At 38.3% G+C, this 26,998-nt stretch overlaps 1 protein-coding gene across 1 annotated transcript in view; it reads right to left on the bottom strand.

The window, feature by feature from the left end:
• Nucleotides 1-1,283: 1,283 nt before the first annotated feature.
• TSPAN12 (tetraspanin 12) overlaps nt 1,284-26,998 on the bottom strand; it is a 71,546-nt gene continuing 45,831 nt past the window's right edge. Inside the window, exons 8-9 of the mRNA XM_056118115.1 lie at nt 23,633-23,776; nt 1,284-3,385 (exon numbers count right to left, since the gene is read on the bottom strand). Coding sequence (XP_055974090.1) covers nt 3,080-3,385; nt 23,633-23,776 — 450 coding nt within the window. The 3' untranslated portion in view covers nt 1,284-3,079. The remainder of the gene's footprint in view (nt 3,386-23,632; nt 23,777-26,998) is intronic.

Raw genomic sequence — 26,998 nt, 5'->3', positions numbered from 1 at the left:
TTCAAGACATCTAATCTTTAATAAAAGGGCTAAGAGTATGAAGGAAAGACTCTTCGGCAAATAGTGTTGGGAAAACTGGTCTGTCAAAATATGAACTCAAATCCTTATCTACCACAAAGTCAATGACACAAAGTCAAATGCACAAAGTCAATTACAATAAATTAAAAACCTTGATCTCTGACTCGAATCCATACGGTATATTAAGGAAGATACAGGCAGAACTTTTAGTGTATATATATACCTTTTAACTTTAGCATGCTCATGGAATGTTCTTTGTGAGCTAACTAGGTTCCACTCTACCTATTTGATTCAACATGAACGTCAACTGCTCTGTGTAGCTGCCTAAATTTCACTGTTCTCAGTTTCCTATCCTAAGCAAGGCCCAACTCCTTTTTCCTTTATCTGTGGTTAGCAAAAGTGTCTCTGAGCCAGATTTCACAGTATCTGAGTCCAGAAATCATCTTTTGTCATTTCTATATTGACAGGGTACTCTGAATGGGTTATTAACCATTCTAAAAATAATCTTAACTTTCAACTTTTGAAAATGGTGATTTTACATCCAAAAGTTTCTAAAAATTCCCAGCCAAACAGTGAACAATATACCCAAACAGTGAACTCCCTCGGCTCCACCATATTAAATACACTATTTAAAGTTCCTTGCAGTTTTATTATTCCAGGTGCACAGCTACTATAAGAGGCCTTTGTAAACCACTGCCATAAATGTCATTTATTCTCACTGAGCAATTACATTATATATAAAAATGATTGTCTAAATTTATGTTGACTATCCTAGAGTATTAAATCAGGTATTATATCAACATATATGAAGTCTAAAAATGTAAAAGACAGCTTTTTCTTTAAAATGGAGTTCAACACAAAACATGCTTGTTTCCCTGATCATAAGATCCAACAAAAACAAACTAAATTCTAATCATCATCAATAAATTCAAATAATAATCAGAGACCAAATAATAATCAAATAATAATTCAATTACTTGGGCATTTTAGGTGAAATTGTGGAGAGTTTGGGTGATAAAGAAATTGTAAAAAGGGAAGTTTAAGTTGAGGTAGAACAAGTGATTTACTCAGTTTTCAAATATTTTACTCAGTTGTCAATGTCAAATATTATATTCCTTTTACTTGTTTTTTTGAAAAAAATTAGATCAAGATATAAAATTATTGAAGATAAATGAAAATATTTATATTTTCAGATTATATTGAACCGCATTATTATTTTCTCTAAATTTAAAAAATAGGCATTTTTTTCTCTTTCTTTGGTGAGGGTACATACTCTTAACAATTATTTTCAGAATCTGGAAATTGTTATTATCTTACTCAATTTTCTCCTTTTGTTAATTGCTTCAAGTGTTAAAAATATTTGCAATGCATAAAGTTAGACACCAAATATTATGCTCTAGAAAATATTTATTGACACATTTTCTTTCCATTTTACACCAAATATTATGCTCTAGAAAATATTTATTGACACATTTTCTTTCCATTTTTTGAGAAATAAACATAATACACAAACTACAGTAAAATGCACTTTTCCCATTTCAAATAAATATATTTTACTCTTGTAAAAAAATTTCACAATTGGCTTAATTCACCACAGTATCTTAATTACTGAAATAAAGAAAAAAATCTCAGTAAGTTGTCACTTATTTTTAATGATTCCCATAGCATATTTCTGGAGAAAGAGAACAACTATTCTTTGAAGAATTATATTCAGACTTGAAAATTGTTGCTTCTTGTTTGGAAAGGGCAAAGATAAGTTCTTTTTTAAAAAAGTGTTTGTGTCAAAAAGACTTAAGGATAAAGGGGGCATTCAAGTCTTTGCTGAATAAACTAAGTTATAAGTAAACTTTCTTGTTAATACTTCCTAGAGACCATACTACATTCTGAATTATAATGATTCTTTTGTATCACACTGGTAAATTTTCAAAATTAGTGGTTAACTATTTAAATTAACAGTTCTGTATGTAATATAAACTCAAGACAGATTTTTAAAGCTCTATCAACAGAAAAGTCTGAAACAATGATACTATACAGGACAAATTTATCCTTTTCACACTGTTATTCTCAACATTATAAGAACTGAAATATACTGAATTATACAGACTTAACACAAACTCTTATATACACACAGATCCCTGATCAGTTTAAGACATGTATTAGTTTGTTCTTGTAAGTAGTAAGAATATTTTAGTAACCAACAAAAATCACATTTAGGTAGTCACCAATATTCAGAGTTTTCTCATATATAATCTATCCACCCTCAAAAAGAATATATCAACAATTAATAAAATTCATTAGTATTGTCTTTAACTTCCTATGTTAGCAATTAATACTTTATATACTAACACGCATATGGAAGGAAATCAAACTTCATTGTAACTCTAATCCCACCATAGCACAGCTCCGTTATTCGAATGCAGAATTGCCAGTCAAACTAAGACAAAACATAAGCCTCAGTCCACTGCTATAATCAGTTTTTAATTTTACACAGATCATACATCTGTCCCCGGCATTACAAAAGGCATTATTATTTTCTGGGTGTTGTTTTATAATATAGAACTTTTCCCTCATCATATAATGTATTCAAAATTTTTTGATTGGGAATACCCTGCATGTTTGAGGGCTACTCCCAGTGGTTCTGAGAGGCTCAAGCAGTACTGGAATTGGAACCCCAAAGTCCCACAGAGTAAAGAATGCACTCCAGCCCTTCGAGCCCTCTCTCATAATTTTGTTTTCTTCTCTTTTTCTTTTTCAGTGTAAGGGTAACGCCTGGAAGTACTCAGGATTTACTCCTGACTCTGTGCTCAGGGATCAGGGTTCGGTATCGGGTGACGGGAACTGAACCCAGATCCGCCACACGCAAGGCAAGCTCCTTACTCTTTGTATCTTCTCTCTAGCCCCTCCCTCTTCATTTTCAAGGGCAGAAAATTATGCTTAGACATCCTTTCCTGGGAACAGTTTTGTTTCTACACATATCTGAAAACAACAGAGAAGTCTGTGCTCAAAAATCCACAAGTCTAACAGAAGAAAACTGCAATTTTCCTTCTTTGGACTCTCTATTCTACAATTCCTCCATTTCGAAGTGTGTGTTAAAGCTGTTTGCCATGGAGGTGTGCTCAAAGATCCTAGACAGGCTTGGCTTCAACAGTTCTACTGAGTGGCATGGCAGGTGCTGAGTGGTGTCATTCTTCAGGGACATCATCTGCTCTGTCCCTGGCTCCCTTCTATCATAATAGAGAGCCCAGAGTAGAGTAATGGTGAGAATCATGGCCAGGATCTGGGTTACGCCAATGGAGATTCCCAGAAACCTGAGCACTTGCAGTTGTTTGGTTCCTCTCAAAAAGGAATACATTTTCTTCCCACAACCCTGCAAAAGAAATATCACAGTATCAGTTTGGGTGTTTGACAGAGGCTGAAAAATAGTGAAAACAATCTGCATTAGTTCATTAAGTGAAACCACTTCAGTTAGAAACTTTAACGATAAAAAACCTTTGACTCTCTCATTTCATTTTATATTATTTTATTTTTCTGTTTAGGGGTCCCCAGTTGGAAGTGCCTAGGATTTACTCCTGGCTCTGTGCTCAGGGATCATTCCTGGTAGGCTTGGGGTTCCATATAGGGTGCCAGGAACTGAACCAAGATTGGCCATGTAGAAGGCAAGCTCCTCTTTGTACTTCTCTCTGGCTCTTCACTTTTCACTTTTAGGTCATTATTTGAGGTCTTCATTTTTCAATGTGCAGGGGTCAGGGTGTGTGCCTGGCCCCAGTTCCAACTCGGGCACCATGCAGCCTAAGCATCACTGAGTGAGACCCTGGGGAGCAACAAGTACTTCCAGGTATACTGCCAGGTGTGGCCCTGGTGATCTCTTGTATCACAGGGCCTAAGTGCCGGACCATCAGCCTCACTGGCCAGATATGACAGGGAGTAGCCCCAGAACCCCCTAAACAGTGTGGGGACCCCCTAGGCTCCCTCAAAATTAGGTACTCCCAGCAGGGAATGATAATGAGAACTGGAGAAGCCAGTAGTAAGCACTTTTTGAAAAACCTACCCTGGAGATTGTGAGGAACAGTCGTATATATCAAGAATGTTTTCTGAATCTACTGTTGAAATATGTGAGTTGCTGGGAATCAACCCAACCCTCCCCTCCTAAAATACACACACATGTCTTTTGTCCTTTTGTTAGAGTTTTTGTTTGTCGTTTGTTTAGGGGCCACATCCAGGGTGATCAGGATTTATTTCTGGCTCTGGGCTCTGGGCTCAGGGATCACTTCTCACAGAAATAAACAATAATCTACTTGTTTATTTTGGGGTCACATCCAACTGTGTTCAGGATTTACATCTAAACTCAGCAATCACTCCTGGTGGGTTTTGGGGGGCTATATGGGATGCCAGGGATCGAACCCAGGTTAGTCATGTGCAAGACAAATGCCCTATGCGCTGTACTATCACTCTGGCTCCCAAGGGACCCATATGTGGTGCTGCTGATTAAACCCGAGCTACCATACACACTGTATTGTCTCTGATATGTTTTCATTAGTTGAGTACAAATGGTAAAGAGTGGCTATGGTAGATATAAAAGAGAATTCTTGAAGAAGAACAAAGCAAGTAGAAAGGGGGAATTTTAAAAAGCCACAGCCCAGTAAAACTGAAGAAGGAGGACAAAGAAAACAAAGTAGAATGCAAATACCAATCTTCAAAAGTCATCTGTCAGGTGACCCAAGAGTTCCAGCTACTTGCCCGGTCTCTAGTGAATTCACAGCAATGCACACTAATTCATTCCTCTAAAAGGAAATCGATTTTAAATTGAGGTGAGAATCGAGGAAATAATTTTGTGAGTATGTGAGTATGACACATTTCAAGAGTTTGAAAGATTCTGAGACTTTTCTCTACTGGGAAACTGAAAAAAAAAATAGCTTGCCATAGTTTCATAGATGCTAGTAGAAGACAGAGACAAAGGACTTTGTTACTTATAACAAGAATAGTAACCAGAATAAATGTCAGTTCCTCAAGTCCCAAGGGCAACATGAAGAAGGCCGGATGATACCTGGTCACACAGTGGTTTGCATTATGAGAGAGGAACATTAAGTAAGTGTAAGGAAATGTAATCTTATAATGGGCAGAAAGCATACCTATCCTTTGCACTGAAGACAGACATTATCTTTACCTCCCAGACATAAACAAACCTGCCCTTTTCTCTGGAGGGAGACACTATCTCTACTTTCAAGGCTCTATTCTGCACAAACAACTTTGAAAAGATAGTCCCGAATAAAGGCAGTCAGAGCCTCTCCTTGTAAGACATACAGAAATGCAAGAGATCCGTGGAAAACTATCTCCCTGCAAGAAATTCAATCTTCAAAAGAATTTACTCAGAGTTTAGGGGCAACGTGACTCACTGCTTACCCCACTGAGGCAGCTATTTAATTAAAAATGAAAGATAATTGCTTCCATTACTGCCTCCTTATTGTCTTATCCAGATTCCAAAAGGAACGAAATCAAGGAAAGCAGGCACACTAGGCCAGTCGTTAATGTGGGTATTTTGGGGGAGGGGAGGGAGATGATGACCCATAATTATTAGATTTATAGCTATTGAACAGTATTTGTCCAAAGACATAATTCTCAAGAAAAATTTTAAAGTCATATCAAACAAATCAACACATTTAAATAAATCCTGGGGTTCAGGTGAGCCTCCCAAACAGTGCTTAGGAGTCCTGGGTCCCCTTCTTGGCTAAGCAGGTAAGAGGTTCCATGCCTGAGAATTTGATTCTGCCCTGGCCCTGAGATGCTGGAGAGAGAAAGACCCTTGACTGGTGCTTAGGGGGCTTCCGGTACTGCACCCATCAATGCTTAGGAGATCATGCTATACCAAGGATCAACTGGGGTGGGCAGCATGCAAGGTATGCTCCTTAACTTTGGTCCTAACTCTCTAGCCCTCAACTTTTTCCCCCCGGCATAGCAGGTATGGCAATTAACAACAACAATGAAAATAAATTAATGAATGTTCATAAATTTTACCAGTTATAATTAAAATTATAATAAATTAATCATTCTTAACCCTGCCTTGATAAAATCACTTTGGTGGCCATCTTGTCTATTCAATAAGTACACAACTGTGGGCATATGTGTATGGCAAATACACATGGGTAACAAGAATAAATACAGTAGCACTGTTGTCCCATTATTCATCGATTTGCTCGAGCGGGCACCAGTGATGTCTTCATTGTTGTTACTGTTTTTGGCATATTGAACATGCCACTTGGAGCTTGCCAGGCTCTGCCATGCAGGTGGGATACTCTCGGTAGCTTGCCGGGCTCTCCAAGAAGGATGGAGGAATCAAACCTGGGTCAGCTGCATGCAAGGCAAATGCTCTACCCACTGTGCTATCACTCCAGTCCAAGAATAAATACAACAAAAATAATTATAGGAACAAAAATAGATACCACAAAGATAACTTAGCAAAGTTCCTACACTTCACAAGAGTCCCACTCATCGTCCATTCACCCAAATGTGCGTGTATGTGCAATTTTCACAATTATTCTCATATAATACCGCACAGAATGTAGCAGACAGGACGGGAGACAGTTCGATGCTAGAACTGGCATGTGCAGGATTCTGAGGTTAATTCTCAGCACTTCTGGCCGCCAAGCGCTAGCTGGTGAGGCCCTGGTGGCCTCCAGCATTGCTGTATATAGCACCATAAGGAAAAGAAAAGAAAAAGAAAATAGGAAAACAAGAGCCAAAATTCTGAATTCAACGCACTGTCTGACACTGATACTTTTCAGTAGTCTCTGGGGCTTAAGTTTTATCTCTAGGGTTTTTCCCAGTGGTGTTTACTCGGCTTCCTTATTCTAAGCTGGAAATAACTGTGCAAGAAAGGTAATATTTATTTTAATAATCTACAAATAAAAGAAAGCAGAAATTGATACCTAAACTACATTCTACTTGGTTTCAGATTTCGGCCTTGGTGAAAATTTCTTATTTTACTTTAAACAACCACTTTTTTTAAAAAAAAAAAAAAAGGATACAGTAAATTAAACCATGTAGGTTGATTAATAAATGAGTAATATTAACTAACATGGAATGTTCTAGAGGAAAGGGTCTTTGGAAATCAACGATGTCTCAACTGGCAGAGAAAGAATCTCTGATGAGTCTCTCCTCTTGGTGAGGAAAAACTCACCAACGTGGCCAAAATAGACTTTTTGAAATTCTAGAAATTAACCAGAGATTACATCAACCTGAAGAAAATCATCTGAATTTCAGGAAGAACTGCTAATTTTATGGCGTTTTAATGTTCCTTATTTACCATTCTCAAACTACCAAGTACATCTTTATCCCTTTCAGATATGAACTAGTCTTGAAATTCACGGTAAAAACCGGAGATCTGGAAGGCACCAGAGAAAAATGATTAGGTTTAGAGAGCATTCAAAGCTCTAGTCTCCAGAACTGTCATTATTTGTCTTAGCTTTGATTCCTTGGAAGACATCATGTATAAAGCTGTCTTTATTTGACCTGCCTTGCACTTCAAAAATAAGGGTCCACCCTTTTTTTTCTGGGGGTTTCTGTCAAAAGTGGTGCTAGATAACTGACACTGAGGGTGCCGGAGGCTGCCGGAGGCTGTGGATTTCAGCTGTGCACAATGGACTCGTCAAAAAGCTTTCAGTGAAAAGCATGAGAATGCAATGTCCATGGAGAGGTTGGCAAAGCTGATATATTTGTGGGAATCAAGAAAGATTCCAGCGAAGTCAGGCGGAGTCATGCCCTAGGCTGTGCGCATGCTCAGAAAAGACTTCAGAACCGCTAAAATCTCACCTCTGGCTAACCTTCAGGCTCTGTACTCCCTTGGCAAAGGCTAGGAGACATTGTTTATAGCCTCAAAGGAAACCTCTTCATTCAGGAGTCAACCACTAAACCAACTGAGCAGGAACCTCAGTGGTTACATCTGACAGCCAATGAACACATATCTTACAGAATTTTTTCCAAAAGACATTCATACAGAAACAATGGCCACAATAAACAACTAAATGAAGTGTGGAAAGAGTAGAGAATCTGATTTCCAGAGTAGCCACGTTATATTAAAATGCCCGGTTCCAACAACAGCAAATGACATGACATGTAAAGAAACAAGAAGTGTGGAACATAGAGGGGAAATAGGCTTCAGAGGAAACAGCCTCTAATGAGAATCATTCCCTGTCTCACTTGAGAGCCCTGTCCACACTGAGCTAAGTTTTAATGAGTGCTCCCTAGTTGGAACCTGCCTTCTTAATAGTGACCCTGGTTCCATTCCATACTAAACCAATCTCTTTTTCATAATAGAGAGTCGAAGTTGAAGTAATTGCTTGTCCTTTAACCGTTTTTTTTCCAGAGATTTTTTTCCAAGTTTCTTTAAGTTTTCCAAATATATTTCCATCATCCTCCTCATGATTTCCTTCTGGATTGCATATGTTATCAATGTTTCTTTGAAAATGACTATTTTTTCACTTATATATATAAAGAAAATGTGGGTCTGGCGATGTGGCTTAAAGTGGTAGAGTACACTTTTCAAGTGCTGAGGCTCTAGGTTCCATCTCTGGCAGTTTAGGGGTCCCCAGGACTGTTTTGTGTGACCTTGGTGGGTCTCCAGAGCATCTTGCACTATGGACCCCATAACAACAAATGAGAAAATGTGATAAAATATTAAGGCCGAGATTCTGGTGAATGGGTCTGGAGCCCATTATAAGTTTCCCTGTTTCCACCCTTACAGAAGAGAACACTGGATCTTGCTGAGTCGGCACAAGGTGACCGGTCAAGTCCTTGGGCTCATTACCTCACTGAGAATGGCATGGGTGTTTCTCTCAAACTAAAGTCTTAGAGTAGACCACTGAGTATAACAGTGTGTCAATTCCAGTGCATCACCACTTAGGTTGCAAAACACATACAGGAACAAAACCAAGTTTTAATGATTAAATCTGTCATCAGAATTGATTAGATTTTGTTCATACTTCAGACTGGAGTGATAGTATAGTGGGGAGGGTGCTAGCCTTGCACAAGGCCAACTGTGTTTGATCTCCGGCATCCCATAAGGTCCTCCAAGCACTACCTGGAATAATTCCTGAGTGGGGAGCCAGAAGTAACCCCTGAGCATCATCAGGTATGGCCCAAAATTTAAAAAAAAATTGTTTATGCTTCTCTCCAAGAAGGCCCCCAAAAGAAGGGTCTTCTACTGATCATTGAAAAATGAGATCAACTGTGAAGCACTTTAAATTATGTCCTAGTATCAACCCAGAACACCCAGATCTACCATACTGGAATGTATTAGCCTGTGATGGCACATATTGCTTTCTTGTGAGATGTATTTTTTTTTTTTTGCTTTTTGGAACACACCCAGCAATGCACAGAGGTTACTCCTGGCTCTGCACTCAGGAATCACCCCTGGCAGTGCTCAGGGTACCATATGGGTTGCTGGAAATTGAACCCGGGTTGGATGCATACAAGGCAAACGCCCTACCCGCTGTGCTATTTCTCCAGCCCTGTGAGATGTATTTTAGTGACATCAATTGGAGAACGCATCATATACAATCTGGGACAGACTGCAAGTCTGACAGCAAGCCCTGGTTCAATCCCCAGCACTACCTTATTGCTCAAGCACCATCGAGAGTTGCAAGCCTTTATCATGGGTGTAGTAAGTGTATCCCTGGAGAACTGTGACAACTTGCTGGATGACCTGGCCAGTCCCCTAGCACCATAGGATCCCAGCAGAACCTGGTGTTTGAATTGCACCTCAGCCTATTTGGACCTCCTGAGCACCACCTGGGAGACCTCCTCTCCAAATCATAAGAAAAAAATGATATAAAAGTAATATTGAGCATGTTCTCCTAGATAATTAAGAGCAGTCGATGTAAACAGCCACTTAAAAAAAAGCTTCAGAAATTGTTCTCTTTAAAATGACAGACTATCTGAACTCCCAATATTAAAAGTCATGCACATGATTATGTCCCCTTTTCACAAGGCCTGACAGAAAGTTCAAAGGCAAATAGGAAACTAAACAGCAACCCTGTCTTCCTGTTACAGCTTGTCCACTTGCTCTTTTCTTAATCTTACTTTTAAATAAGTACTATTTCTATTTTATTATTGAATTTATATATTTGATAAAAATGATAGTGGACATGGGCTGGAGCCATAGCACAGCGGGTACGGCGTTTGCCTTGCACATAGCCGACCCAGGTTAGATTCCTCCACCCCTCTCGGAGAGCCCAGCAAGTTACGAAGAGTATCTTGCCCTCATGCCAAAGCCTGGCAAGCTACCCGTGATGTATTTGATATGCCATCAGGTTTGCTTCCTCCGCCCCTCTCAGAGAGCTTGGCAAGCTACCGAGAGTATCTTGCCTTCATGGCAAAGCCAGGCAAGCTACCCGTGATGTATTTGATATGCCAAAACCAGTAACAAGTGTCACAATGGAGACGTTACTGGGTTCACTTGAGCAAATCTATGAACAACAGGAGGACAGTGACAGTGACAGTGATAGTGGACATAATATATCAATAAACATACAAATGTCTCTAATACAGCACACTACTTAATATTTCTTTGGTGATGCAGATGTAATTGTAGAAACTTACAGCATATCAGGTATGATGTTGAATATTAGTGAAACATTTACATAATTACTTAAAGGATTAGTTTTCCCAAAGAAGATTCTGCTTCTTAAGAAACAATGTTTCCCAGATTCTTTGTATAAAACTATTCTCTTCCACACAGTCACTTTCTAAATTCACAGTATCAGCTCCGGGATTTATGTCTCACTTTGTATCCTCCTCACTGATAGAATTCAGTCTGAACATACATCGGGAGGCTTATTTTGAGCCAAATAAACATTCAGAATAAGGTTTACACTTTGCCATGCAAATTTGAACACTTTTGAGAAGTAGGGCATTCTGACTAGAAAAGAAAAATAAATTGATGTATTTCTATATTATCTAGTGTACTATTCATAGATGCCTAGTTGCATAAACAAATATTTCTGTTGAGTGAGTCAAAGAAAAAACAGAAATGTCAATGTCAAATTGCATTTCATTTCACAAAGGGTATTTCACTCAGAATAGGAAAGAACTTAATTGTACTTAGTTGCTTCTGTCAAAATAAAATATTGAGCTGATTTACTTTAAATATATTTTCATTCAATTTTGCCCTATATTATAACCTAAAATAGTTCAAAGGTTTAAACAAGACATATTAGCTAGCCTACTTTATTTGCTGCAATATTAAAATTCTGGCCAGCTATTAACTGTAAATAATAACACTACCCTTTTATCAGCAAAAAATCACTAATCCCTTCATTTCCTAGAATCTATTTGAAGGCATGTCAGGATGCCTCATTTCACTTGAGGAAATTATACACTTGAAATAATTCTCTGATCTATCTCCAAAATGAGTTTCTAAAATTGGAAGAACACCCATGGCTTTTCAGTACTCAATATTCACAGGCAATATAAAAAAATTAGGCTGGCTTTTAATGGGCTTATGAAGATAAAGTATAAATAAAATCTAGAAACCAATACATGCCACTATTGACATTTTTGTAATTGATTTTTGGCAATATACATGACTCTTAAGTTTGAAAATGACTGTGTTAATTATCAGCTACAAATATATAATCTTCACTTCTATTTCTTCTAAAATTGAAAAATTGAATCATAACAGTTTATGAGTTCATGAGCTTTTCACAGGTTAAAGCCAAAGTTCTCCACTGATAATCATAAGCTCTGCAGGGAAATAAGTACTTCCCTTAAAAAAATTAAACATCAAGTAATAAAATTCACTGCAGGACTGTCTGTTATTTTAAGAGTAAGGTCAACTAAATCCACACATAGGAAACAATCTAGAAATAGACTAATTTCAAAATAACAGCAAGCCTTTCAACTTCACTGGAGCTCCCCTCTGTCCCTAGTAGACATGGAGAATCATCTAATCTAAAAGGACTGTACTTAGTTAACATCGTTAGTTTTTTTTATAACCAAAAAATTATGTATATGAAGACAATTAAATCAGAAAGTTCAGAAGGTTTTACTCTCCTTAGTAACAGAAATTCGAGCAGTAGGCATTTCCTGCTTGATTAAGCTGAACATTTACAAACTGCTCATTCAAACACTATTTTTCCTTGGGTTCTTCTACCATCTATATATTTGTCTACAGTGTGAAGAAGTGGGAAAAATTTATCTAAGAAAAGAGAAAGTTTTAAAACAGTCAAATGCTGAACTTCATAAGGCTCCTAAAACCCTGATCTGAAGATCTACCATCAGCTTTAAGTGCATGTATGCCTGCGAATAGAGAGAGAGAGAGAGAGAGACACACACACACACACAGAGAGAGAGAGAGAGAGAGAGAGAGAGAGAAAATACTTTTCCTATCGTTATTAGAAAAACTAGAAGATAAATAGATAAATATAATCTTAAATCACTATTTTCCTAATTCTTTTAATAAATCACAATCACAATCATCCTGTTGTTCGTCAATTGCCTCGAGCAGGCACAAGTAACGTCTCCTTCATCCTAGCCCTGAGATTTTAAAAAGTGTCATATTCAAGGCTCTTTCAGGGTTAGGAGAATGAGACCCATCATTGTTACTGGTATTTGGCATATTGGGTACTCCACGGGGAGTTTGCCTGACTCTGCCGTGTGCGCAGGTTACATTCGGTAACCTGCCAGGTTATCCAAAGTAAGAATGAGATAATAAGATGTCGCTCAGCCACAAATGCGGCCAGGCACTTCTGGAAGCTGGGTTTTATATAATAATAATACTACCCTTATTATTATTATCCAAAATCCTCCATCCCTCTCAGAGAGCCCGACAAGCTACTGAGAGTATCCCACTCACATGGCAGAGCCTGGCAAGCTACCTGTGGCTTACTCAATATGCCAAAAACAGTAACAATGATGGTCCTCATTTCTCTGACCCTGAAAGAGCCCCCCAGTATGCGATCGGGCTACACTATCACGTGATAGGGATGAGTGGAGACGTTACTGGCACCTCCTCGAGCAAATCGATGAACAATGGGATGACAGTGATACAGTGATACAGTAATTATTATCCAATACCATGCACTCAGGATTTGTGTTTATTATGTATCAGTTTGCTAGTGAAGTAAACTACTTGCCCAAAAATAATGAAGTTTCTCATGAAGTAGCTTGGTTTGTATTGGTGATGCTATGATGAGCTAACATTAGGGAAGGAAACTGATACTTAAAAGTGAAAAATATCTACAATACTCAGGTTTTTCCTTATGATGTATCTGACATCTCAAAATTTTAGTGTCTAGAAGAATGGATCTTGGAATCAAATAAACCTGAGGTCAGTCACTATTTAGCTCTATGATATTAGGCTAGCTCAGTTATCCTTTTGGTGGTTCATCTTTGTCATCTAGAAACTGGATATTCTTGTACTATATCTCATCAAATTCTTTTAGGGCATAAATGAAGTAGTACTGTAGCACTGTCCTCCTTTTCATTGATTTGCTGGAGCGGGCACCAGTAACATCTCACAACGAATAGTGAGACTTGTTGTTACTGTGTTTGACACTATATACATGCAAATCCGTTTTTACTTTTTTTTTTTTGAGATTCTGTGACTTACAATATTGTTAATGATGGCTTCTCATTAACATAACTGCAATATCACACTGGTTACCAGTGTATCCACTTTCCTACCCCAAGGACTCCAATCCTTCCTCTCAAACCAGCTTCCCTGCCCTTCAACCCCGCAACTGATGCTTTTGGCTTTTTGTTGCTACCTTGATGTGTATCTTGCGGCATCCCACATATGTATGTATCATTTTTTATTTATCCCTTTCTTTGGACTGACTTCACTCAGCATGTATGAAAATCCTCTTTGAAAAATCCAATGTGTTCTCCTCATTCCTGATTTATTTTAACTCAGCCATTAGTGGCAGGACATACTGTAAACAAGCACTTTGTTAAGAGCTTTAAGAAGTGAATTTGCTCTTCAAATAACCTTGAGATGAGTATTTTGGCTATTTTCATTTTGTAGAGAAGGGAGAAAAAATGATGTGTATAGAAGTTATAAGACTTACCCAAGGTCACCCGGCTAGTAAGTAGTGGATCAAAGGGTTTGGATTTTAGATTCTAATATTAATCCCTGAATCTTACTTTCTCGCAAAGGGAAACTCATTGCCCAAAACCTCTCCTTTCACTTCCAGGATAACAGCTTTCTATTTCTTGTGCATATAATAGGTGTCTCCTCCTCTGCTCTTGAGTGTTGCCACCCCCAAATCTGGTCATCTGCTGCATATATCATACCATCTCTGTGTGATCTTATCCCATTCCATGACTTCACTGCCTAATATACGCCAACATTTATAAACCCTTAGTACCCCGACCATCACAGACCTCAAAGGAATGAATACTGCTTATAGGAATGTAAGTTCCTAAACAAAGACCACATTTTCCTGCCTCCCTTGCAGCTATACATAGTCATGTGAGTGCTCATCAGTGGAGCATGAGCAGAAGTGATAAATGGTGGACTCTTTCCTTCCTATGTCTACGTTTTCTTCGCTGACTGTGACAGAAAAAAAAATAGTAGCAATTTTAGAAGAAAAACAAAGAAGATAGGTGAAGTTCTCTGGGTGAATGTACAGCAAAGATGCCTGACCGCTGTCCCAGCTGAAGAATTGATGAGAGAAATAAACTACCTCATTCAAGTCACTGTATTTTGTTAAAACATTCGATAACAAGTATACAGAAAATCCTTATCTCCAATTTAATTTAATCTCCTGAGCTTCATATTTTCTACGGGATTTCTGCACAGGGACTTCAACACAGAACCCCAAATCCAGCATTTCTAAAATGAAACTAATTAAATCCAACCTCTTTCCTCAATAAATGGCTTTTCTCCAGGGTAGAGTTAAGTGTTCTTACAACTTTCCTGTCATTCAGCTCCCATGGCTAGTCCTGTTCATTCTCCTCCCTCCTTAAGTATCTTCTATATTCACTCCATGAAGAGACAACTGGAATTCCAGCCCTTTTATTAACTCACATGAATGAGCAGCAATGGTTTGTTACCAGTGTTACCTGATTTCAGTTGCCAGAAGACCCAATCTTCACCTTATTCATGCTCTATCATGCACATATGAAGATTTTTAAGCACAAATCTACAATTGCTACTTTGTGAATGCTTTTTCAGGTCAAAAATCATGGTGAAAGACCAAATTTGCAAGTCTTCACTTAAAACACAAAAGCAAAAGGTTCTGAATAGTGAATAGGTAACAGGAAACTCACAATTGAACTATGTCAAGAAAGAGGGTGAAAGCATTTGGATCCCTGAAGCAAAACTGGAATAATAGTTCAAGGCCTGATTAGATCAAGTAAAGTCCAAGATAAAAGGAATTTTTCCCCTCACCAAGTCAAAACTAGTCCTGCAGCGTTCTGAATGATAAAACAGCTATCACCCCAAGTCAGAGGCAACCTGAACCTGCCAGCAAGTTACTGAAGAGATAATGAAGTCAGCAGAGAGGCAGGAGGAAGTGTCTTTGACTTGATATAACAAACCCTGAGAATAGAACTTCTTGGGGATATTCCATCCAAATAACTACTGAGCCTGAAAGTTGCCTACTGTTTACTATCTATGTGCGTTTATCTGAGCGTGGAGTTTCATTATTAATAAAAGAGAATCCTGCTACTTTTCTCTCCTAGCCTTTATTTTATAATATAGCCTCAAGTATGTGAACATGTTTGCCTTTTTCTGGCATCGTATCACAGACTTCTGAATCAAATATTTGTGTGAGTGAGACATCAGAGGAAAGTCATAAACTTGTTCCTGCCCTGTCCAGTCCTGTCAACATGACCCTCATCAAGGCTGAGTCCCTGTTATCCTATATTATTTTCAGATCTGAGTCTACCAAGGCCTTTTTGCTTGGAATGACCTTTTATTTATTTTTTTATGATTTTTAAAATTGAATAACAATAAGATATGCAGTTACAAGGTTGTTCATGATTGGGTTTCAGTTATATAATGTTCCAACACCCATCCCTTCACCAGTGTACATTTCCCACTACCCTTTTAGGCCTCATGCCACCAACTGCTATCTGCAGCAGGATTCTATGTGCTTATCTTTTAAGTCTGGAACCTTCTAATCCCTCTTTGTGCTTCTATTGCAAAATTTCAATCACCAAAACAACTGAAATTAAAGGACTACCTGCTCTATGTCAGGACATAACTCAAGATCATCTCAAACCCTACCTTATAGTCTAACCACTGATAGAAGAATCATTTCTGTTCAGATTTAAAGAATTTCACACTAGAGCAACTGGCCGGATCTGACCAGGCCTAAACTGTCATCTCTTTCAACATTAACTCTTAATTTTTCTTGTTTCGGGCGGCAGTTTACTCAGCCCCAAGAAGGATCCCATGGATCAAGAAAGCCCAAAGAACAAAGAGCTGAATTCAATATTAGAAGTCAGAATACCTAGTTGATTAAGGGTGGTTGAAAATGTTCAGAGTGCCCCTTACTTTTTTCCCTAAAGAATAAGAGGTGGAAACTTTCATTTAAAATCTTTATTTAAAAAAAAAAGGGAGGGGGGCTGAAGCGATAGCACAGCAAGTAGGGCATTTGCCTTGCACACAACTGACCCAGGTTCGATTCCCAGCATCTTATATGGTCCCCTGAGCACTGCCAGGAGTAATTCCTTAGTGAAGAGCCAGGAGTAATCCCTGTGCATCACTGGGTGTGACCCAAAAAGCAAAATAAATAAATAAAATAAAATAAAATCTTTATTTGAGGTCAGTTCTGAAGTGTGCTTCAGAGACCCGTCCAGGAGTAAATTTATGAGTTACCCTGGAGTCCACAAATCAGTTTTTAACCCTGCCTTCCAAAAATGCATTTCAATGCTCTCTCTTTCTATAAAAACTTTCCTGTGACTAAGCAGACAAATTTGGGAAAGAGGCTGTGGAGGTGTCATGACTTCTCCATCTTCTTATTCCCTTCAATCAACTTGATTTCTCTCGCATCAACTCTTATCTCTTGAATACCAGTGTTCAGTAATATCAGTACCTTCAGAGCAAGATCACTAAGAATAACAACCGCCAACACCATAACTAAAACCCCATAACTTTCTAAAGTTTCACACCTCTGTTCCCTACCGTGTCCTTTTGTACCTAAACATTCCATCATGTGTGGGCCTTGGGCTCACGAGTGCTGAAGAAGTTATTTATAGATATATTATCATGTGCAAAAATTATGAAATAGTTTCTATTATGAAACAGGATAGTTTCTAATATATACCACTGATTCACAATTATTATTATTATTATTATTTTCGCTTTGAGACCACACATGGTCATGTTCACATGATATTCCTGGCACACTGATAAGGGAACATGCAAGACCAGGGATTAAACACGGGTTTTCTGCATGCAAAGCTTGTGTTCCAGCCTTTAAGCTATTCCTCAGCTCTTCACCTTTTCAACTAATCGAAGAGCTGAAGGCTGAGATACTTATGAGGAAAAAACAAAAAGTGTATCTTTATGTGTGTGTATTTCTCATATATATGTATATATTATATATTTCTCAAATATCATTTTCTGTAACATCAGGATGAAAGAAAATGGGTAAGGAAAAGAACCCCAATCTAACAGTAAATACATAACTCTCACTTACAGAGAATGCAACACACAACTCAGAGAACAAATCCTCAAATAACCCAACGCACATTGTACACCAAAAGTTGCTCCCAACTTTAACTTGGGGACACACCCCTACAAGTGCATTTACATTGTGAGCAATAGAGACCTCCCCATACTTATTTACCATCATCTCAATACGTGTCCTCCAAGTATGACTCACAAAGAAAAGTTATATTGCCTCATCCCCACATGCATGCACTTCTCTATCTCTTTCTAAGTATTTTCTGTTACTTATAAAAGTCCACCTATGTTTTTTTGAAGTGACAAACAGGGTTAGAAAATGTATTTTCAGTCCTTTTGAGGTGTTGTTTATGCTTCATCTTCTATCTGACAGAGTAAGCAACGCCACTTTTCTCTATGATTATAATTCTACGGGCCGTTAGGTATGGAAGCCCAAGAATTGTCGATAAAAAATGATGGGTCATAAAGCATAGAAAATATCAAAAACAGCTGCAGCAGTTACACTTTCCTTTGAAGTCTTTCCTTAAGAGCACAGTTCCCCGGACAAGAGTTAGGGAATCCTTACTCTATAAAGACTGTGGCTTTATAGTAGCTTAGTGGTACAACACTTGCCTTGCTTGTATGATACCCTGCATCGGCTGATCTCTAACACCAGGAAAGCTAAAAACTAAACAAATAAAAAGTACAGGTCTTACAATGACTATTTGTGTCTTGGACATTTTTTGCCTCATTTTTTACTTTGCTTCTCTTCTCTAAAACGTAAATTCATTAGTAAAAGATAAAATGAAAAACTCAGAGGTGAGAAAAGGATGCAATCGGGTCCTATCTTTAGACAACTTAGACTCAGAGTCCAGGGTTCTTCTGAGGTCACAATTAAAGTCTGCCCATTAGTATTTTAGACAGTGGAGTTTCAGGAACAATCTCAAAGATCAGGTTGTAGGCAGTTAGAAATCACTGGCATAGGTCTCCTGGGGTGGGTCCAAAAAAGGGCTTTGCATCACCTATTCTCTGGGCCCAAAATATCACTCAGCAGAACTCGGCAGGACTGGATCATTCTCATCTATTGGTCTCAGTTCAAATGACACCTCTGAAGAGAGTCTATTCCTAACAATCCTATTTTAAGTAGCTTCCTTCCCAACAAAGTCATTCCCCAGTACATCATTCTATTCATAATCTTCAAAGTGCTCACCACCACCTGAAATTTTTTTGTTGGTTTTCATCCTGGTAAAATGCCAACATCCAAAACTAGAATGTAAGTTACATAAGGAGAAAGAATTTTGCCTTCAATACTCTTGCTGTATCCTCAACATTTTACAATATGGATCACACTAGGTATTCAGAAAACATTTAATGTAACTAACAATATCTAACTAATGGTCAGAGATATTTTTGTCCGTAATTACAATCCTTAAACAATGTAACTGTTAAGCATATTACAAATAATTTAGGAGCTGTCTGACAAATTTAACACCATCTCTGAGGAGAACATTTTCAAATGTGCAATTGTTGCTACATTTCTGCTGTCATTTTCCAGAGATTTTAAAATGCGCCACAAAATATTATTGGGTCAGGGACCAAACAGGTCAACAGATGGTTGAAAATGATTTATTTACTTGATTTCAGAGTACTGAAGAAAGATTGCAGGAAGAAAGCCAGTTCTTATCTCTGAGCTTACAGAATATGAAAGATAAAAGGGACCTTGAAGTACATCTAGTCCAGACTCACTCTTAATTTAAAATCCCATTCTACCTACCAAAGATATGGTCCTCTGACCTTGAATTTAATATTTTTAGTGATGAGACACTCACTATTGAACAAGAGAATCTGTCTCACAATTGGACGGATTTTGATGAGCAAGGTCTTCCTTCAATTGATTCAAAATTTCCTTCCTGTAACTTCTGGCCCTCAGAGTAACAATGAGTAAGACTAGTTCCTGTTTGAATGATGAACTCTGAAATATCTGAAGACATCTAAAATATCTCCCCCTAGTATATGCTGCTTCAGCATAAACATCTCAAATAACTCCAAATATCCCTCACTTCAGACCTTTATCTAGACACTTATCTTCTGTGTGGCTGATCCCTGGCTACAGTGTAATTTGGAAACAGTCTTACTTATATTTTTAACAATGGATTTAATTGTACTTGTGCAATATAGCCACTAAATGATCCACTTCTATAAGACATCATCTATGCATATAATGTCATATCATTATCAGTATTAGCATCTATTACTAATTATAATAGACTCTGAGTCAGGCAGTGGGGTGGGTGAGAGCCCTCCCCACCCCAAGGGACTCAGTCCCAGCAACCGACCTCCACTGCCCAACCAACACCACACTCCAGGCCGCTTTCCAGACGCTCAAGCCAAGCCTCATGCAAGAACGAAGTCCCACGGAACCCAGATAATGTGGAACTTTGTGGACTCTGGACTCAATGGGACCCAGAACAGAGATCCTCTGCTTCCCCCAGTCTCCTGTGACTAAGGGGTCACACCCATAAGCCACATCCTGCCAGCATCACATAATCTCCCCATCAGCTACCCTCCAGAACTCATAATGCTCCTCCCATATGTGAGTAAAAAAGGAGGCTCCCAGAACCATGCCACTGGACTCCATGCCAGGCTGTGGGGTGGGTGAGTACCCTCCCCACCCCATGGGACCCAGACCCGGCAGCCTACCACCACCATGCTCCAGGCCGCTTCCCAGACAGCGCGGTCACGTGACACATTATAAGACACTTCTTACCCATTTTCCACAATTACTACACCATATCTGATGGGATTCAGACAGTAGGCAACAAATCATAGAGGAAAAATATACAAATAAAATATAAACATAAATAAATATGTATAAATATATGCCTTTTAGAGAGCCTGGCAAGCTACGGAGAGTATCCTGCCTGCATGGGCGAGCCTGGCAAGCTCCCCGTGACATATTCGATATACCAAATACAGTAATGACAATAGGTCTCATTCCCCTGACCCTGAAAGAGCTTCCAATTGTTGGAAAAAGATGAGTAAGAAAAGGTTGCTAAAATCTCAGGGCTCCTCCCAACACCCTTTATTTGGTCCTCCCTTCTCTATCTGATCTGCCTTTTCCCCTAGCGTGTGCGGCTGGCCTCCAAGCCCTGGAGTAAACCTCCTGGTACTTATCTCTGCTATTCTTGGGTGTTAGTCTCCTATTTTGTTACTTTATGTTCCCCAGATGAATGTAATCTTTCTGTCTGTCCCTCTTTTTCTGACTCATTTCGCTTAGCATGATACTTTCCATGTAGTACCACTTGTATATAAATTTCATGACTTCATCTTTTCTGACAGCTACGAAGTACTCCACTGTGTAGATGTACCAAGGATGCACCAGGATGGGAGATGCATGCTGAGAGTAGACTTTAGACCGAACATGACTGCCACCCAATGCCTCTTTTGCAAACCACAACACCCAACCAAAAGGAGAGAGAGAACAAAGGGAAATGCCCTGCCACAGAGGCAGGGTGGGATGGGGTGGGGGGATACTGGGATCAGTGGTGGTGAATGGGCACTGGTGGAGGGATGGGTATTTGATCATTGTAAAACCGAAACACAAGCACAAAAATTTGTAAATCTACAACTATACCTCATGGTGTTTCACTAATAAAAATTTAAAAAAAAAATCTCAGGACTGGGACGAAGAGAGTTACTGGTGCCCATATGAGTAATTCGAAGACCAACAGAATGACAGTAATGACAGTGATGGCTAATTGTAAAATGCAAAAGCAGATTACTCTGACAGAAAGACTCTCATCTCTGCTATCTCTCTAAAGAAAATATCATAACTGAAAATGATATTTTCAACTTTTTATGAAATTTTTTGGATGAAAATAGAAAAATCACTTTAAAAATCATCAGGACCGTCAATTTTCACAAGCATGGTATATGATTTCTTTCGGTCAAAATTCATGACACACAGAATTGTAGACATTGTGAAATTACAGCATCTCATTATAAATACTGATAGTGGAAATAATCTAAGATAAACTAGTAAAACTGAATTGCATTATACAAGAAAATCTTATAATTTAATTGTACACTTTTCAATTAAGTAAAGTAAAACGGAAGTGACTGTCATATTTAAACGTTATGGAAATATCTGGTAAATGGTTCCTTTTCTCTACTTTTCTCTTTATCAACATTGGTACTAAGTATATCATTAGCATCAATCACTAGAGAAAACAGAAATAATTTTACTATAGCACAGTAGACCAACAATTTTTATATCTCAGTATTGCCATATATATGTATATATACACACACATATATATTAGTAATATATTTGGGTCAGGGATGACTCAGCAGCAGAAAGCATGCACCATGAGGCTCTGGGTTTGATCCCTGGTACCAAAAACAAGGCTGGAGTGGTAGCAAAGCGGTAGGGCGTTTGCCTTACGCGCAGCCAGCCCAGCCAAGCCGGGTTCGATTCCTCCACCCCTCTCGGAGAGCCCAGCAAGCTACCGGGCTCTCCGAGAGAGCAAGATACAAGCAAGAGACAAGCAAGATACAAAAAGAGAGTATCTTGCCTGCACGTCAAAGCCTGGCAAGCTACCCATGATGTATTCAATATGCCAAACACAGTAACAGCAAGTCTCAAAAAAATGGAGACGTTATTGGGCCTGCTCAAGCAAAATCGATGAACAACGGGAAGACAGTGTGTGTGTGTGTGTGTGTGTGTGACAAAAAAACAAGCAAATAAATAAATAAATGACCTCAAACTCACCCTGGTAGTATGTTCTAATATATCTGAATCCACATGGTGGTATATTAGAACATATTTAAATATATTTGAATATATTTGAATCCACAGTAATGTCTATATTATTATTATCTGAGAACTATTAAGCACTATTTTCTGCTTTATGAAAAGACCAAGACTTTGCCTGTTGTTGGTTGACCATCCCTACTACAGACAGCCATCACTATTTAACTTTCACCCAGAAAAAAAACTGCAGCATAATCACTGTGGCAATCAGCTCCACTGACCCAATAATTCTTTTTTCAAGTTATAACAGCTTAAGTAATCCTCTTCCTGAGAGTCGGAAGGTTGTAGACACAATATGTTTTAAATGATAGTAGCCAAAAATATATCTGAACAACTTATTTTTACTTAACTTTATCTAATTTAAATTTAAGTAGCTACATGCAGCTGATATAAAACCTGAAAATAAGATTCTTTTTACTAACAGTTTAAAAGCCACCACAATAAAGGAAGGGACATGAAAACTCCCTTGAAAGGAATAACTGATGATTCTGATAAATTCTCTCAGAAAACACAAACTGTCTGAGAAAACACTGACCTCTATAAATCAGCTAGATCTAAAAATCATTGATCATTAACCAGCAGGGGGAACTGAAGAGCAGATAATAAACTTTACTCTGGAGAGTGGATTGTTTTCCCCTACCTATGGTTTAGTGACCTGAAGGTTAAAATACATATTCTTTTGAGGAATTCCAAAGTCAGTGCTTCTCAATATCGAACTAGCTACATGCTCTGCAAGCATCTGTTTTCAAAGGACACCCAGGAGATGGAAACAGAACTTGTTTCTCAGAAAATCAAGTTTAAATACAATTAGTTCTGAAAAACCTTTTGCACTAATTGCCTCGCCTAATTTCCTCTGTTAGAATGTGATTAGTGTTCAGATAGTGCTATTACATTTTCAGCTTTATCCTGTTTCTCTACATATCAGAAAAGTAAATAAGAACTTTCATATTTTAGAAGGGAAAGAAATGTCATTGACTTGTCAGTTCTTCATTTAAAAATTACTATGAGAAAACTTGTATCCAGAGTCCAGGATAGGCTGTAGTTCAGGAAAAAAGTGCTAGAATGTTGCAGGGTTCAATATCCGGCACTGCTACAAAGGAAAAAGAGAGAAAAGGAAAGGGAAAAGAAAAGGGAGAAGGAAAAGAAAAGAGAAAAACTTGGATCCATGGTGACATGACAAGATAGGACTTTACCTCTTGGTAAAGATCACTGAGATCTTCCTGGTGGGCCTGTTTGGAACATCCTGGGAATTCCCTTACACAGCAGGAATCTGGGGGCCAGTCCATCTCCGTCATTTCCAGCCAGTCTGTGAAGTACACCACTCCACAGCACTTAAACTGCAACACAAGCACTGGTCAGAGTCAGAGCCCACACACACATTTTCTTACCTTAAAGAAGATAAAATATTAGATTTCTTAAATTTTTGTGCCCACAGCTAAACTCACTAGGTCATCTCCTAACAATATGTGTACATTCTAACTTGAGGAATCGATCTGTCTATATTGTATCACTTACTTTACAGGTTAATCATTTCACACATTTAGATATGATATTAAAATTGTTATATTCTCTGCAGAGAATTTTTATAGAATATTTTTAAAGAAATATTTCTTTGCATATTTTCATCTCACAAAAATGACCATACTTGGATGAATTAACCAATAAAATTTGCAGAACTCTTTGAGATATAAACATAGGCTTGCTCAACCAAGTGAGATTATAGAAATAAATGAACATATTGTATCACCAAAATCTCAAAAGAAAGGATAAGCCATTAGCTTGAATAAAGTTAAATTTTTATTACAAAAACAATGATCCTGCCCCCCCCCCACACACACACACACAATCCCAGTTGACCAAAAATAGGCAAAAACAGTCTCTGGTCAAGGTTTAGGAATAGTGCTTAAGGGCATATGTAGATTAGATTTATAATAATTAACTACGGTGAATAATTTTCTGCCCTTGGGTAGAGGGAGTTATTCTTCCATATAATGAAAGACAAGGAGTAAGTCCCTCAGCAGTCACTGAGGGGAACTTTGCAAGAGTGACTGTCTGCAAATTACATCGTACTGCAGATGAATTTGTGTCCAGGATAAACACAGCACCAGAGAAGGCCACAATACACCATTTCAGAATTCAACTCAAATCAACTCTGCTGAAATCTGAACTCATGCAAAAATAAAAAATGAGAAATTATAAAACTGGCTTTACATCTTTCCAATTGCGTCAACATCTAATTTTTATTTTTTCAATTTCTTAATATCTAATTCTTTTAAATAACAAAGGATATGAAGATTCTTAGAAAGGGTGGCTGACCAGCATAATACTAAAATTTTCTCAAAAACTTTAAAATATTTTTTTCCTTTTCCTCTTAAAAACCTGTTCTAAAATCCAGGAACACATCAATAGCACAAAAATTAACTCACACTTAATTTGACATATTTTTCATAAGTAATTGAATGTTCATTAAAAAAATAGGCAAAGACTTTTGAAAAATCATAAACGATCTCATTTCCGAGTCAGTGTGCTTACTGCACTCAGAGCAAACACTCAAACCCTATCTATAAGAGAACAGTTCCTATATCTTATACTGTAATAATAAAAGAAAGCTCTCCCAAAAAGAAATTTCATAAGAGTTGAAGCATATTTAATTGCTAACCTGTAAAAAAATTGGCAAGTGAGAGATAAATTTTCTTTTTATACAAATGTTTTTCTTCTTCAACAGATGTCATTGAAGGGGCAGTGGAGGTACTTGCTGAACACTCACAATAACGAACCTATTATTATGTCCCATAAATGTAGTCCGCATCTCTTAAAAATTTTCCTGACTTCTTCAGCATCACACAGAATCAGCACCACTTTTGTTAACACTGTGTCATATCTAAAAAATGCCACCACCTCTCTACATTTATGGAAACTGGAATCTCTTGGACCCAGTAGCACTGCACTGTAGCACTGTCCTCCGTTGTTTATTGATTTGCTCTAGCGGGCACCAGAAATGTCTTACAACAAATTGTGAGACTTGCTGTTACTGTTTTTGGCACATCGAATATGTCACAGGTAGCTTACCAGGCTTCGCCATGCGGGAGAGATACTCTAGGTAGCTTGCCGGGCTCTCCGAGAGGGGCGGAGGAATCGAACCCAGGTGGGCCGCGTGCAAGGCAAATGCCCTACCTGACGTGCTATCGGTCCAGCCCCTTGGACCCAGTAAATCTGCCAAATATAAGACCAGTGTGTGGCAGAACCAAAGCCTGGCTTTAACCACTCTGTACAAATAGTCTTTTAAAAGACAGGCAATTTTCCCACCAGGAAAATTTTATAACTTATTTTTTAATGAACTATAATAAGTATAAAACATTGGATTAGTTTCAGGTACACCATGTAATGATTTGATACTTACATTGCCTACAATAAGCCTAATACATAAAGATAATCACCAACTACCGCTATCACACTTATAAAGTGCTTTTCTTCTGATGAGAATTTTTAGAATCTTCTTTCTTTGCAGCTTTCAAATATGTAACTGGGCATTATCAAGTATCATCCCAAGCCTTTAAATCATCTCTCTTTGATTTATTTGTTTTACAGCTACAGGTTTGTTTGTTCCTTTGGTTGCCCTTCACCCAAGTTGTCCATACATCAGTCACCCAGCCCAGCCCAGCCCATGGAGGCGTTTTCCTTATGATTCCATAGACTTGTAAAGCAGTTGTCTAACTTAGTTCACTTACAATAATACCTTCAAGGTCCAGAAATTATTTTTAAGGTTATATATAAATGTCACTAAATATGACTAAGCAAAGCCAAAGTGAGAGTCCACCAAATTCAATAACGTGCAGATCAGTACTGAGTGAACAGTCAGGAAAAAGGGGGTAGGGTGTCTCACACAGCTGCTTTCCGCTCCGAAATTTACTCTAGAAGCACCATGTCAGGTACTAATGGATGACTCCGCCCTTGTCTCCTCTAGTTCATGTTTAAGTTCCTGGAAAATGGAACACATTTGAGGCTTTCGGGTCTTTACAATCGCAGTTAAATTAAAATAAGGACACAAGGGTGGGCCCTACTCTCCTAGGACAAATGTCCACATAAAAGGAAATGTTAACACAGACACACATAGAGGGAAATCAGAGAAGACCCAAGGAGAAAAAGATCTTCTACAAGTTCAGGAAATATTAACCCTGCAAGCCTTCCTTTCATTTCCTCCAGCCTGCAGAACCATAAGACAGGACATTTCTGTTGTTTAAGTCACCTGGTCCGACTAGTACTTTGTTGTGGCTGTAATCCTAGCAACCTAGGGTTTCAAAAAATAAACCCTTGTGGGGTCTTTTTCACTCATTTAGATGAAGTGAGTCTGTGACATGGAGGAGGAAACTCAGCATGCAATAATCTAAAAAAAATGTGTGCTGTCACTTTCAGTACATTCACACTCCAAGTGGAGCTTCCCTTGGTAATCTGAATGGTTTCTCTCAACTCATTTTTCTTTAAAACCACATTATCACAGTCTACATCACAAATCCCAGAACATAAGGAGCTCTCCCTGTTTTTACCTGGGCCAGTAGCTG

Source organism: Sorex fumeus, unplaced genomic scaffold, assembly GCF_029834395.1.
Source record: "Sorex fumeus unplaced genomic scaffold, SorFum_2.1 ptg000037l, whole genome shotgun sequence".
Lineage (NCBI taxonomy): Eukaryota > Metazoa > Chordata > Mammalia > Eulipotyphla > Soricidae > Sorex > Sorex fumeus.
This window is presented reverse-complemented; position numbering and strand designations above follow the sequence as displayed.